We start from the raw sequence: 13,523 nt of genomic DNA, 5'->3' as shown, positions 1-13,523 counted from the left end.
ACGGTTGTTACTACATCCAAAATCCACAACTTAGTCTTAATCAAAACAAAAATAGTTTTGTTGATAATGAAAGCAAAATCAATATTTATATCACAACCAAAGTTACACCATGCAATGAGTGGACACTCACTTTTATGGATTCTTTTTTGCAAACTCCAACGCCATTTTGGATAGTGCCTTTGTTGAAAACACACATGTTGGGTATTTTATATGTTACAATCTAACCATTATACGACAATATTATGTAATTTACCATCACTCACCATACCAAAACTTTTATTATGATCTTCTATTTTTTTTATCTTATATAATAAATGTTATTGAAGATGTTGTGAGATGCTTTCTAGGGGAAACCCTTATGAACAAGAAAAATAAATTATTAAAGAAAGTCAATTTGAACTTGGAAGATTTAGAGTATGTTTACTTTTCAAAATTTTGTGTCAAATATTATATATATATATATATATATATATATATATATATATATATATATATATATATATATATATATATATATATATATATATAGTCTTTATAGAAGCAAACAAATAAATGTAACACTCTAGAATGAATATGCACAACGGTTTGTTGACTATTTGGAAAATAACAAAGAAACTCGTATGGTAGTTGTTATTCAGTACGGAAAAGTATCTTATAATAGAGGTTTGTTCATTACTATAAATGAATATACATTTATACTAACTTCATTATGCATCGTTTCAGAACGTTTCTCCGTCACAAATTGCATCACTACGACTAAGATCTTCATCAATGATTCTATTAAGGAGATTCTTACATTGAAGGAGAAGTTACATAAATTCTTTATTATTTTGTTTGCATATTATTATTGTTTACTCTTATTTTAAAGCAACAAAAATAGCATCTTCTTTATTGTTAAGATTTCTTGCGAAAGTCGGTTTAGAAAGCACATCTGCTAACTGTAGCAACGCTTCGTCCTCTATGCTCTACTCTGAAAATGACGATTTCATTCATAAATTTGAAATTCATGCTATTGTTGATCTCCAACAAGTAGATGAGATTTATATACTTAACTTTCATTTATAAAATATACATTATTTCAAACAGTTTTTGAATTATTTTTACCCTCCTATTTCATTTTACTTTTTTTATTATATAATTTAAACTTACACCAATATTTCTCCAAAAAAAACATTGATTGTTGTCGGTACGATTAAACATGTTTGTAGTGATGTGGAATGGTACTATTTGGTTTGTACTAAATGTCAAAAGAAAACCATAAAGTCATTTTAATGCATGATGGAAAAACTGGTGGAACGGATCAAAAACAAGATAAATAAGTTTTTTATTGTTACATTTCAACTTTCATGAACAAAGACATATATGTTTATCGAATCTGCAGAATGTAACGTTGTTGGTATATATACCAACTTATTGTTGCTTTTGGTTTTACAGTGTCAATACAAAAAGAGCCATATAAGCCTCTATGGGGTTTGATACACCAAACAAAGTCAATTCATAAAGCCATTACAGTACATGTTTTAATCAATGAGTTGCATCATGTTGTAATAAAACAAAGATCACTTGGATCGTTTATGTTAAAAATTACTATATTAAAAAACCAAACTGCTCTAATATACATATTATATTTTTTTTATTTAATAAGTTTGGTTCAAAAACTCTAAAAATGAATCTAACTAACATTTTTTTTATTAAAATGTCACCTGTTAATGAGATATGTATTTAATTTATGTTCCCCATTTAACACAAGTCATAATCTAGTATTAATCTATAAGAGGAAAGTGTTTTGCTTTAAACTATTTTGGATTGAAATTTAACGTCATCAATGACAATTCCACAACCCACAAGAATTCATTTTATATAGATACATGATCAATAATCAAACAATTTTTTAATCCTATTCATGCACCTAAACAAAATCAAATACTCCAATGATTTGTACGTGCATATATATATACACATACACAATATTAAAATTAGCAACAAACAGATTAATTTCTTACTAAAAACAGAAACTTTTAAGATTATGGAGGGAAGAAAAGTTACCGGTTGGGCTGCTAGAGACTCATCTGCCATTCTTTCTCCTTACTCTTTTCATCTCCGGTATGTCAATCAGTCAATGTCACTACTTATAAACAATAAATACTGTTTTTGTATTTTGATCTTGAAAACAGTGATTATTGTTTCAAATATGCAGGAAAACAGGTCCAGAAGATGTATTGTTCAAGGTGTTGTATTGTGGAGTTGATCACAGTGATCTTCATCAACTGAAGAACGAAATTCACTTCACTACCTACCCTTTAGTTGCAGGGTACGTTTCAGTGTTTTCCCGGTTGTAATCCATGCATAAATTGTTGTACAAATGCACCTGGTATTCAATTGTTCATGTTGTTCTTGGATTGCAGACATGAAGTGGTTGGAGAAGTTATGGAGGTGGGATCAGAAGTGAAGAAATTCAACATAGGCGACATTGTTGGAGTCGGATGTATTGTGGGATCTTGTGGTGAATGTTGGTGTTGTAAAACCAACAAAGAACAATATTGCAGCAAAATGGTGTTCACTTACAATGCCATTAACAACGACGGAAGCTTTACTCAAGGAGGATTCTCCTCCGCCATGGTCGTCCATCAAAAGTAAGCAAAATCAAAATTCATCTCCCCCGACCCGACGCTTTCAGTTACGTACTAAAAAGTCAAAATTGAATAAAACTGCAGCTACGTAGTCAACATACCGGAAAACCTAGCTCCGGAGCAGGCAGCGCCGCTGCTATGTGCCGGAGTAACGGCGTTCAGTCCGTTGAAACAGTTCATCAAATCCGACGAGGTTATCAGAGCAGGAATTTTAGGGCTGGGAGGAGTCGGACATCTAGGGGTTTTAATCGCGAAGGCGATGGGCCACCATGTGACGGTGATAAGCTCTTCCGATAAGAAGAAACACGAGGCGTTAACCGATTTAGGCGCCGATTGTTTCTTAGTGAGCTCGAATCACGACGAAATGGAGAAATCGTTGAACAGCCTTGATTATATACTCGACACCATACCAGTTTCTCACCAATTACAAACTTACCTTCCACTTCTGAAAGTCGAAGGTAAGATATTCATCGTCGGAGCTGCTCCTGAGCCATTGCAGTTCGGTGCATCTGGTTTGATCTTAGGTACGTAACAAAATCAAATTCGCCCTTCAAATTGTGCCTGAATTTGGATCTGATTTTGAGAATTTTTACAGGAAAGAAAACGATAAGTGGAAGCTTCATCGGAAGCATTGAAGAGACACAAGAGATTCTGGATTTTTGGGTTGAGAAAGGTTTGAAGACGATGATCGAAGTAGTGAAGATGGATTATGTTAACAAAGCATTTGAGAGAATGGTGAAGAATGATGTGAGGTATAGGTTTGTGCTTGATGTGGCTGGGAGTGACCTTGAGTGAATGGTAAATGTTTAGAACTATATGCAAAAATAAATAAATAAAAATAGCAATGTAGTTTTTTTTTTTTTTTTTTATTTGCATATTATGGCATCCTATTTTGATTTTTTTTTTTTGTATACCTTCAATTGTTTGAAAATGCTTCCATATTAGTATAATATTAGTAGTATCAATTTTTTTTAAAGAAATTAAATATGCATCTACAATTTATTCCTATTTATCATCCTACCATATCAAATATTGACATGTGTCGCATTTAATGACACATGTGTCGCATTTAATGACACATTAGGTCATTTTTGGTCACTTAACTTTTGGTTTTGTGCTCCTTTGGTTACTTAATTAGTTTTAAAATGTTATCAAACTTTTGATTTTGTGCTTAACTTTTGGTTTGGTCACGCTTAGTCATCTAAGTTTTAAAATTATGCTCATTTAGTTACCAAACTTTTAAATTTTTTCAAAAGTTTAGTGACTAAATGAGCATAATTTAAAAGTTAGGTGACTAAATGAGCATAAATCTAATAGTTAAGTGACCAAAAAAAAGTTAAGTGACTAAATGAGCACAAAATCAAAAGTTTGATGACCTTTTAAAACTTAAAAGGAATTAAGTGACCAAATGAATACGAAACCAAAAGTTAATGACCAAAAATGACTTATACCCTGTTTTAATCCACATGTCAATATTTGTCAATATTTAATATGGTAGGATGATGAGTATGAATATAATATAAGAGAATATTTAATTTCTCTTTTTTATTACCTGGATTGAATAAAGTGTTTATATATAAGGTTCGATTTAATTTTTGACAGAATAAACTGTAAAAATTTAGTAAGAGGTTAGATGTGACTCAATCAGATTGAGATTGTTTTTTATAAGAAATCCTTAGTTCGGTCATATAGCCTTTGGGTTTGATAGAAAACTGGTTCTAACCCAAACATTAACACAATTAGCAACTATCAAACAAACAACCCTAATTCACCATTTTGACATTCCATTCCAAAAAAAAAACAAATTTCATAATATTTATCAATTTTAACACAGAAAGAAGCTAAGAGGAAAAAGGTTGAAGTCTTAATACATTTTTTATGGCTTAAACAATTATAATAAATTCATTATCCTAAATGTCATTATATATATTTCAGCTAATTTTTACCAAACATCATTTTTTTTATCAACTAACAACTTTCAAATATATTGCAAGAAAAGTGGCAATAATAATAATAACAATCATGAATTTTAGCAATTTTCAAGTTATAAAAATCAGAAATGTTCTACACTACTAGATGAGAAAATACTAATTCTACAACACTTTTAGCTAATTTGAACCAAGATTGATTCTTGAATCTTGATTTATACAAATTTGTCAACTAATAAAAAAAAAGAATTGAGATTATGTTACAACACCAAAATATTTTTGTTAAAAATGGCAACAACTAATGTTACTCCTGGACCATTTTGCCCCTGTCAGAAACCTTCATCCCATCATACGAAGAAATAAAGAAAGAGCTTTGATTCTTTTGCATAAACCTACAACAACACAACATTAAATATAAAAATATAGTCTCAGTTTTTTTAAAATCAAATCTTTTTTTTATGTAAAAAACAAGAGTAAATTACACGAATTGTCCCTATGGTTTGGGGTAATTTTCACATTTGGTCCCTAACTTACTTTTTTAACTCGGAAGGTCCCTACTATTTCTTTTTATTGCGCGCTTGGTCCTTGTCTTACCTAAAAAGACTATTTTGCCCTTGATTTTTTAATTTATTTAAATAAACACACCTCAGGCCCAAACCTCACTTCTACCTCATCTTACCTATCCCACCTTATCTAAATAAATTAAAAAATCAAGGGCAAATAAGTCTTTTTAGGTAAGACAGAGACCAAGCACACAACAAAAACAAACAGTAGGGACCTTCCGAGTTAAAAAAATAAGTTAGGGACCAAACGTGCAAATTACCCCAAACCATAGGGACCATTCGTGTAATTTACTCAATTAAAAAAAAAAAAGGAAGATTTACTTGAGAAAGTCGAGAAATTTTTGTTGCAAACGCATGGCAAGATCCTCTTCTATGTTCACATATGGCAATAACTCTGGCAATTTAACTGAAAAAAGAAAAAGAAAAATTAAAATAAAATAAAGAAACATAATAAAAAGGAATAATAATAAAAAATAATAATAATAATACCAAAAAGACGTAGGAGATGTTCAGCTCCATAAATTGTTGAAGGAGAAATATTATTATTATTATCTGTAATTAATTCTTGAAATTGTTTGCGTTCTTTATTATATAATAGAATAACTGGTAAAGCTCTATCAAAATAACATCTTAATCCTTTCAGAATCTCTCCAACTGCATCTGTCATCCTGAATTCATGAAAATTAATTAATATTTTCATTTTTAGAATTTAAAATTATAATATTTTTCATAGGATTAAAAAAATTAAAAATAAATAAACACTTGTTGACTTACATCCCATCTTTCTTTGACCTGTATTCAAGATACTTTGCCAAAATGTCATCAACATTTGGAGATCGTGGAAGATTAACAAGCTAAAAAAAAAATTAATAATTCAACAATTTGTATAAAGCAAAAATAATAATAATGTTAATTAATAGTTTAATACCTTATCTTGATGATTAACAAATTCCCAATCATCCACAAGTTGTTTTTTTAGAGAAGATGGAATTTGAATCTTTACAGGCTTTTCAACAGATGCATTCTCTTTCTAACACCATAAGCTTAGGGTTATTTTGGGAACAAAAATTTTATAAATCTAATATCAGATATTTGAACATAAACATACCTCTATACTCGAATCACTCTTCCTCTTTTTCCCTTTTGCCCCTGAGTAAGTAACACACAAATAGATAGTTAAAATTTCTCAATATATGTAAAAATACATTATTTATTTGAGTTCAAAGAATATAAATATAAATATAGATATAGATATAAATATAGTAAGATAGTAATATACCACTACTCTTCACATCTTCTTTTTCCACCTTTACATCTGAAAGATCCAAAAACACATAATTTTGTTCATTGTTATTCATAGCAGATAAAAATAGATAGTTAAGAAGGGGGTAAAATAGTCAAATTACTTACCATTTGATATTTTGGGTTTAGTTTGAGTTGATCTTCCTTTTGAGTTTTTGTCAACACCTTGTTTTTTGTCAAGTGCTTGTTGCTTTAAAATGTTTTCTTCTGTGTATTTCATTAATCTGTCAACTCCAACCCATTCATCCCAGCTGTAATCAAGATATTGGAGCTTTATGAATGTTAAAAAGACAAACTTTATAGTTTATACACACTATTCAAAATAATATACATATGGAAAAGGAAAAGCTTACTCACTTTTTATTCCAACCCTGAAAACAGAAAGAAAGTAATTCATTATTTCATTACTTAATGTGGTGATATGAAAACAAGTTGATCTAAAAAGATTGTGTATCAAACTTACAAGGTAATGCACAAAGTATTTCCACTCATTCTTTCGTATCTCAGCCTTTTGAACCTTCAAGATGAAAGAAGAAAACATTAACACTGTGATTGTGGTACTAAATGTAAGCAGTTATATTAGTTTGTTAACACATCTGTTGCTTAAATATCAATGTTTTCTTCTTTATAGCTAACACATCTGTTGTGCCTTTATGAAACATGGTGTTATTCACTTTGTATATATCTATTCACTACAATAGCAGTAATGCTACAATTACCCTGATTTTGCAACATGCAATTGATGAGGATAAGGCTTATAGTTAACATTTTACTATCAAATAACAATGAAAATTCCATTGGTAGTTATTGACCCCATGCCAAGTTCACCCTTCACAATTGCATACATCCCTGAGCCTCACAAATTTCAAAGGGAAGAATACAGAGAATAGCTTCTTTCGTTTTCTCTATTTTGCATTTCAGATTGGGAACCCTAGTATTCGGTTTGATAATGTGAGAGCAAACACACGTAACGAAAACCTAATCAATCTGGTTCATCCAAAAACAATTTTTTTTTTGCATTTCTGAATTGTGAGCCCTAGTATTGAATTCAGTAATGCGAGAGTAAAGTAAACACACAAAATTGGTTTTATCCAAAAAAATAAATATTCCTGTTTTATTTTTCCTCGTGTTTACCCCCAAATTATCTGACATTTAAGATCCAGACTTAAAATTGCAATTTACATGATAGTAAAACCAAAACTGGGTGATTATGCGAGAGAGATAGAGAAATCAAGAGTATTCGATGAGAGTGATAGAGAAAATGAATAAGAACATGCCTTAGCTTCGTATATACGAGGGCCGTGAAAAGCGAGGACTTTCTCTCCGTCGGAGAAGAGGTTGGAATTGGATTCGGGACGGCGGCGATTACCGGTGGATTTGTCGCCGTCGGTGGCGGAATCGTCCTTGGAACTCCCCATGATTTGTGAAGGTTTTTGGGAGTTTTGGATCGAAGGCTTGGCTTTCGCCCGCTCTTTTTTTGAGTGTTTTGTGGTCGTCGGGCGTTGAGTGTTCTGTTTAATATTAGTTTGTTCTGCAGCTTTTTTAACTTTATGTTATCAAAAAATTTAATTTTAAAGACTTTATTAAATTATGTATATAATATGATGTTATTTATTTATTTGTTTATTTATTTATTTTTATTTTTTTGAAGTGGAATAATTTAAAATCGATAATAGTCTTTGAAGTATATGAAATTTTGTGGTAACTTCCGAAATTTAAATGTGTACCATTTTTAAGTTTCAAAAGATTAAATTAGTTATGGTATGACTTATGATATAGGTGCCCAATTTTAAGAGTTTTTAACATTTTTACTTTAAAAAAAGACTGAATTAATTTTTTTTTTGGAAGTTGGAGCTTGTAGATTTATTTAACAAAAAGTTTTTAATTCAAAAGGTGCTTTAAATTAGAGGTGAGCAAAATACTCGTTGGAACAAACCGAATTGAATCGATTTTTTAATCATTGATTGTCAGGGAATTGAGGCGGTTTAATTTGTATAAAAGACTTTCTTTAGCTCCTTAGATATTATAAGACGAGACCATGAATCGAACCAAATCAAACCCGATTAGGAACCGATATGTAATTCGGTTTCTCCATATCTATAAATTCGGTTCTTGATTTTTTTTGGTTTCGGCTCGATTCGGTCGAGTTTTGCTAACATCCAGACCTTAAATTGCATGATATTGGGAACGAAACTAGACATGTATGCAAGAGACAAAGAAATCAAGTGTGTGCGATGCGAGTTAAAGAGAAAATGAATGACGAACATGTCTTAGCTTAGTATAGGCAAAGGTCGTGAAAGAGAAAAATCAATAGAGTTATATTAAAAAGAGTGAACTTGAACACAATTCCATAAATTTTAACAATTCATATTCTACGATTTGAAGTGTAGGAGAACCAATAAGTACTAATTAATATTGGAATTATCACACAATAAACTTAAAGTATCACAATTGAACAAATAAAATTTTCTAATACAATGATTGAAATAAATTCTTTCAACTCAATTGATACTGACTATAAGGTTTCTTTTAATCAATGTTTATGGATTGAGGCTTGCTATCTATAATAACGAGTGTGTATTTTGATTGTATTAAAAAAATTATATATGTTGTTTTTATAAAAAAAAATCATAAATGTTTCTGAACAGTCAGTTCAACTAGTGACCCGCACCAGGGCTTGGACCAGAGTTCTTAAGATTTCCAAGCGACTCAACGTTTACAACCTTGTGTCCAATTCCTGGACTTGGTCCATCTTTGACTCCAACCAAGGTCTCAATGTTGAACACATTTTCAATTCCATGGCTAGGTTCATGTGTATATCCGTCTTTTGCTCCAAGACTAGGTCCAACCTTGATTCCTCCGAGAGTTGTCTTATCTTCAACCTTGTGTCCTATGCCAGGACTTGGTCCTTCTTTAATGGAACCCAAAGAAAACCGATCAAACAACTGATCATTTTCATCTGGACAATTAACAGTATTTAGAATACTTAAAGGTCGAGCATTCATCAAGAATGCCAAGTTGAGTAACACGAGAAGGGTTATAAGATTTTGGCACTTAATAGCTATAGCCATCTGAAAATCTTTGTATAATGAGATTAGGGGAGCGAGTAATGTTTGGTTGTGGTTTATGTACAAAAATGGAAAACCTTTGGGGTGATATTTATAGATAAAAGAATTGAAGAAATGGATACGTTTTATTGACTAACAAGTTTGAAATTTTGGGTTGCCAGTCCAAGTTGTATGTGTTAGAAAAAGATTCCAAATTTCAATAATATTATAATACTTCTAATATGTTAGTTAAATATGTTTGATTCGTTTAAAAAATAATAAAGAATTTAACTTTACGTGTTTTGATAAGAGCTTTTGACTTATTAAATAAACTTATGAAGAACAGTTGATTTTTACAAGTATCTTATAACCATTTCAAATATGTAAATAGATAAATTTGGGCGTAAATCTAAATAAAATGTTTCATTTTCCTATGACAACAAAAAAATTGTACCTAACATATAATAACATATAAATATATAACGACTTCTCAATATCCACACATGGTGGCTCTTTTGACTTTTCAACGTTAAGATTCGATGACCAAATATTTTTGAATGACCATAGGGTGTGTTTAATGATTTTTCAGAATTTCCACACATGGTGGCTGTTTGATACTTCAACCACAAAACTTGACCAAAATACTAGTAGAACAGGGAGAAAATATGACGCACAAAATATCTCAATCATATGTTTGACTTCATTGATATGCTTTTGTTTTTTAGTACACTTAAGCTCATGTTATATAAGGATAAATTACAGAACAGTCCTAAGGTTTAGGACAATCTTTTATCTTGTGTCCCTATTCAAAATTACGTGAATGATCCTTGTAGTTTGGGATAATCTGTATACATAGTCCCTAACTTTTATTTTTCTAACTCGGACCATCCTTGTATTTTGTTTTTGCTTCGGATTTGATCCATGGTCGGGTTTAAAAGACTACCTTTAACACCTTGTTCTTGAGTTTATTTAGGGAGTGAAATGGAAAGGAAGCTAAGTAATTTAGAGGGGAAATATGTTCTTGAGTTTTTTTAAGAGATAGAATGAGAGGGAAAGCAACACATGTGTATTTTTTACCGGCCTACTTTTGGGAGGGTTAGGATGAGAAGACAAAAAAAAAGCTTATATCCCATATTTTCCATTCCATTCCCCTCAAACTCGAGAACCGATAAATTATTTGTCTTTTCCTTCCATTCTCCTCCCTCTCCTTCCATCCTCTTCCCTTTATTAAAAAAAAAAAAACTCGAGAATAAGGTGTAAGTTTTTCTATTTTTATTCATGTTCACGTTTATGTGACTTCCTATATCCTCTCCATCTCCTTCTACTCTCTCCCCTCACTCTTTTATTCTCGGACCCTAATCTTTGATTACCACCAAAAATGAGGTTGAAATCAAACCTTAATCAATACCATAACTTCAATATGCTTCTGTAATGTTTTCAACCATCACTACCACCTTCTGCAACGAATTCAACCATTGCTTTGGTGTATTCTTCCACTAACTTTAACGACGTCTGATGGTGGGATCTTCCATGTACATGAGTGTATTGTGTCATGACAATTTTGGGGTTTGATTTTGCTACCATGTGGTTTTGTTTTTTTAGATTTAATAGTTACATTCGATAAAATATGAGAATGAAATAGCACATTTCCCTAATTCTATACTTTATTTTTTATTACCAATATGTTGTAGGTTTGTTTGAGTTTTATTAGTTTGTTCAATCGTTTTTTTAGTTTCATGTTGTTTAGAAGTTTGAAATCATCTTTAAGTTCACTTGCATTCCTGTTGTATTATGTTGCAATTTTGATATATTTAGGAGATTTGTTCGATAGTTTATTTTTATGGGTTTGATATAACTCATAAAGTTGATTTCTTTCCTAGGTGTAGAAGACAATTGTGGTGGCTTATTGGGGGAAGGGATCGATGTTGACTGTCGGAAGTGATGGTTATATCACAAACATTTCACATTTGAAATTGCAGTGGACCATTATAATTAGTAGGGTAAATTATACAAATGGTTAGTGATGGTGGTAGCCGGAGGTAATTTTCCAGTAGACTGAACATAAGGATGGGGGAAGGAGTAGGGTGGGTTTTATTTTAATTTATTTTATTGATTAAATAAATAATAAATTAATAATAAATTAATTAATAAATAAATAATGAAGGGCAAAGTAGTATTTGTATATATGGTAGGGATCAAATGTGAAATAAAAGTATACCATCTGGACTGTTAAGGCTAAAAAATGTTAGGACTAAACGCATAAATTACCTTAAACCATAAGGATTATTGATTTAATTTATCATATTCGTTTTTTTGTTACATTTTAGTCTTGAATATATATATATATATATATATATATATATATATATATATATATATATATATATATATATATATAATATTGTTATCGTTTGTTTAGTTATCATAGAGTAAAATTATAGTTTTGGTCCCTGTGGTTCGATTAGATTTACACTTTTAGTCTAATCTTTGAAAATTTGACAAAATACATCCCTATGGTTTAAAGAAATTACACTGCACATCATTAATTCATTTAAAAAACCATTTTATCCTTACTTTTATATTTTTGTTTTTCTTTTATATATATATATATATATATATATATATATATATATATATATATATATATATATTATTGTTTAATTTTTTTTTATATTTTTACGCTTACATTTTATTTTATTTATTTATATTTTTTATTATTTAGATGTTATTTGACATTTTTCATATATATTATTTAATGTTTTTTATATTTTGTTTGTTTATATTTTTTCAATAAAATTTTCTAGTTTTTTAACATGTTATTTGAAAACATTTCAATTTTTTTGACATGTTGATTGTTTATATTTTTTTAAATATTTTTTTGTAAAAAAATGTAAAATGGTTCTTTAAATGTGGATATTATTAACATAGATTAGGTAGAAAGTTATTTTTTAATAGGATTAATAGATAGGCTAGCCGAAATTCGAAAACGTGTTACAAGTTATATAATGGCTAACTGAAAACCATATAACTTGAAAATGAACAAAATAAATAAATAAATAAATAAATAAATATATATATATATATATATATATATATATATATATATATAATTAACTCAAAAACATTGACACATGTGTGTTGACTTATATGAATACTGATTAGCATTTGTCATTCGGAACGAAATGTAAAAAAATTTCTGTAACTAAAAAAATTGAACTCGAAGCCATTGGTACTCATTTCGAATTCTAGTTCGAAAAACGTCAAAAGAATGTAAGTAAACAAAAAATAAAAAACATTAAAAAGTATATTCGAATAAAATTTCAAAAAAATATATATCATACAAAATAAAAAAGGGAAAATGACAAAAATGCCCTACACACTTTCTAGGGTTTACCCTTTGAGTCCCTAAAGTTTTTGTCGAGCTTTATGTGTCCCTAAACTAGGATATAACCTGCTCTTTTAGTCCCTGTCAACTTGTAATAGCTGGTTCAGTGACCTTTTAGACCAAAAAAACTCACATTGTGCCCCTATAAAACCAAAAAAATAAGTTCAGTGATCAATTCGAACAAAAAAAATCTCCTTTTCTTCTAAATCCTCAATTCGAAGAAAAAAAGAGATTAGCTCTCGTTTTCTCTATGAACCTCATCAAACCCCCACATCCTTTTTAACATCGCATCCATCAAACCTGCAACTCGGAGGGAGAAGGAGAGATAGCTTGTACGATTTTGAATAGAGAAGAAGGAAGGGGTCAATTCCTTAAAGAGTTGAAATTGAATCAAATAAAATAGTGGAAGGGGGTTATGATTGAGAATCGATTAGAAGGGGAAGTGGGTTGTGATCTTCAGTGAGGGTGTGTGACGATCAAGGGTGAGGATGGAAAGAAGAGTAGCGATCGATTTCTTGGGAGGGTACGAATTGAGTTTTTTTGGTCTAAAAGGTCATCGAACTTATTTTTTTGGCTTTATAGGGGTACAATGTGAGTTTGTCTAAAAGGTCACTGAACCGGCTATTATAGGTTGACAGAGACTAAAAAATCAGGTTATATCCTAGTTT

General features: G+C 30.3%; 3 protein-coding genes across 3 annotated transcripts; 1 reads left to right on the top strand and 2 right to left on the bottom strand.

The window, feature by feature from the left end:
- The first annotated feature begins 1,842 nt into the window (after window positions 1-1,842).
- Window positions 1,843-3,494, top strand: LOC111896355 (probable cinnamyl alcohol dehydrogenase). Its single transcript, XM_023892359.3, has 5 exons — window positions 1,843-2,103; window positions 2,198-2,311; window positions 2,406-2,633; window positions 2,715-3,154; window positions 3,226-3,494. Exons 1-5 carry the CDS (start codon window positions 1,904-1,906, stop codon window positions 3,423-3,425), a joined length of 1,182 nt encoding a protein of 393 aa, XP_023748127.1. The 5' UTR covers window positions 1,843-1,903; the 3' UTR covers window positions 3,426-3,494.
- A 1,147-nt stretch (window positions 3,495-4,641) lies between these two features.
- On the bottom strand, window positions 4,642-7,945 carry LOC111896356 (protein MRG1). The gene is made up of 11 exons (XM_023892360.3): window positions 7,701-7,945; window positions 6,887-6,940; window positions 6,781-6,794; window positions 6,532-6,674; window positions 6,401-6,436; window positions 6,230-6,270; window positions 6,050-6,151; window positions 5,896-5,975; window positions 5,611-5,789; window positions 5,443-5,527; window positions 4,642-4,950 (listed from the first exon to the last, which is right to left on the bottom strand). The coding sequence occupies exons 1-11, from the start codon at window positions 7,839-7,841 to the stop codon at window positions 4,863-4,865; spliced, it is 963 nt and encodes a 320-aa protein (XP_023748128.1). The 5' UTR covers window positions 7,842-7,945; the 3' UTR covers window positions 4,642-4,862.
- Window positions 7,946-8,844: 899 nt separating this feature from the next.
- LOC111896366 (uncharacterized) lies at window positions 8,845-9,564 on the bottom strand. Its single transcript, XM_023892371.2, has one exon. The coding sequence runs from the start codon at window positions 9,492-9,494 to the stop codon at window positions 9,081-9,083; it is 414 nt and encodes a 137-aa protein (XP_023748139.1). The 5' UTR covers window positions 9,495-9,564; the 3' UTR covers window positions 8,845-9,080.
- Window positions 9,565-13,523: the final 3,959 nt, after the last annotated feature.

This window comes from Lactuca sativa, chromosome 4, assembly GCF_002870075.4.
Source record: "Lactuca sativa cultivar Salinas chromosome 4, Lsat_Salinas_v11, whole genome shotgun sequence".
Classification (NCBI taxonomy): domain Eukaryota; kingdom Viridiplantae; phylum Streptophyta; class Magnoliopsida; order Asterales; family Asteraceae; genus Lactuca; species Lactuca sativa.
The sequence above is the reverse complement of the archived record's forward strand: the minus strand, read 5'-3'. Positions and strand labels throughout refer to the sequence as shown.

What these genes read in the sequence shown, in the direction of transcription:
- LOC111896355 (XM_023892359.3), top strand. Translation starts at nt 1,904, where the DNA reads ATGCACCTAAACAAAATCAAATACTCCAATGATTTGTACGTGCATATA. An exon ending in CCTTACTCTTTTCATCTCCG is followed by an intron (nt 2,104 to 2,197) that starts GTATGTCAATCA and finishes TCAAATATGCAG; the next exon opens with GAAAACAGGTCCAGAAGATG. An exon ending in ACCTACCCTTTAGTTGCAGG is followed by an intron (nt 2,312 to 2,405) that starts GTACGTTTCAGT and finishes CTTGGATTGCAG; the next exon opens with ACATGAAGTGGTTGGAGAAG.
- LOC111896366 (XM_023892371.2), bottom strand. Translation starts at nt 9,494, where the DNA reads ATGGCTATAGCTATTAAGTGCCAAAATCTTATAACCCTTCTCGTGTTA.
- LOC111896356 (XM_023892360.3), bottom strand. Translation starts at nt 7,841, where the DNA reads ATGGGGAGTTCCAAGGACGATTCCGCCACCGACGGCGACAAATCCACC. An exon ending in CTCGTATATACGAAGCTAAG is followed by an intron (nt 6,941 to 7,700) that starts GCATGTTCTTAT and finishes TTCATCTTGAAG; the next exon opens with GTTCAAAAGGCTGAGATACG. An exon ending in AGGTCAAAGAAAGATGGGAT is followed by an intron (nt 5,790 to 5,895) that starts GTAAGTCAACAA and finishes TCATGAATTCAG; the next exon opens with GATGACAGATGCAGTTGGAG.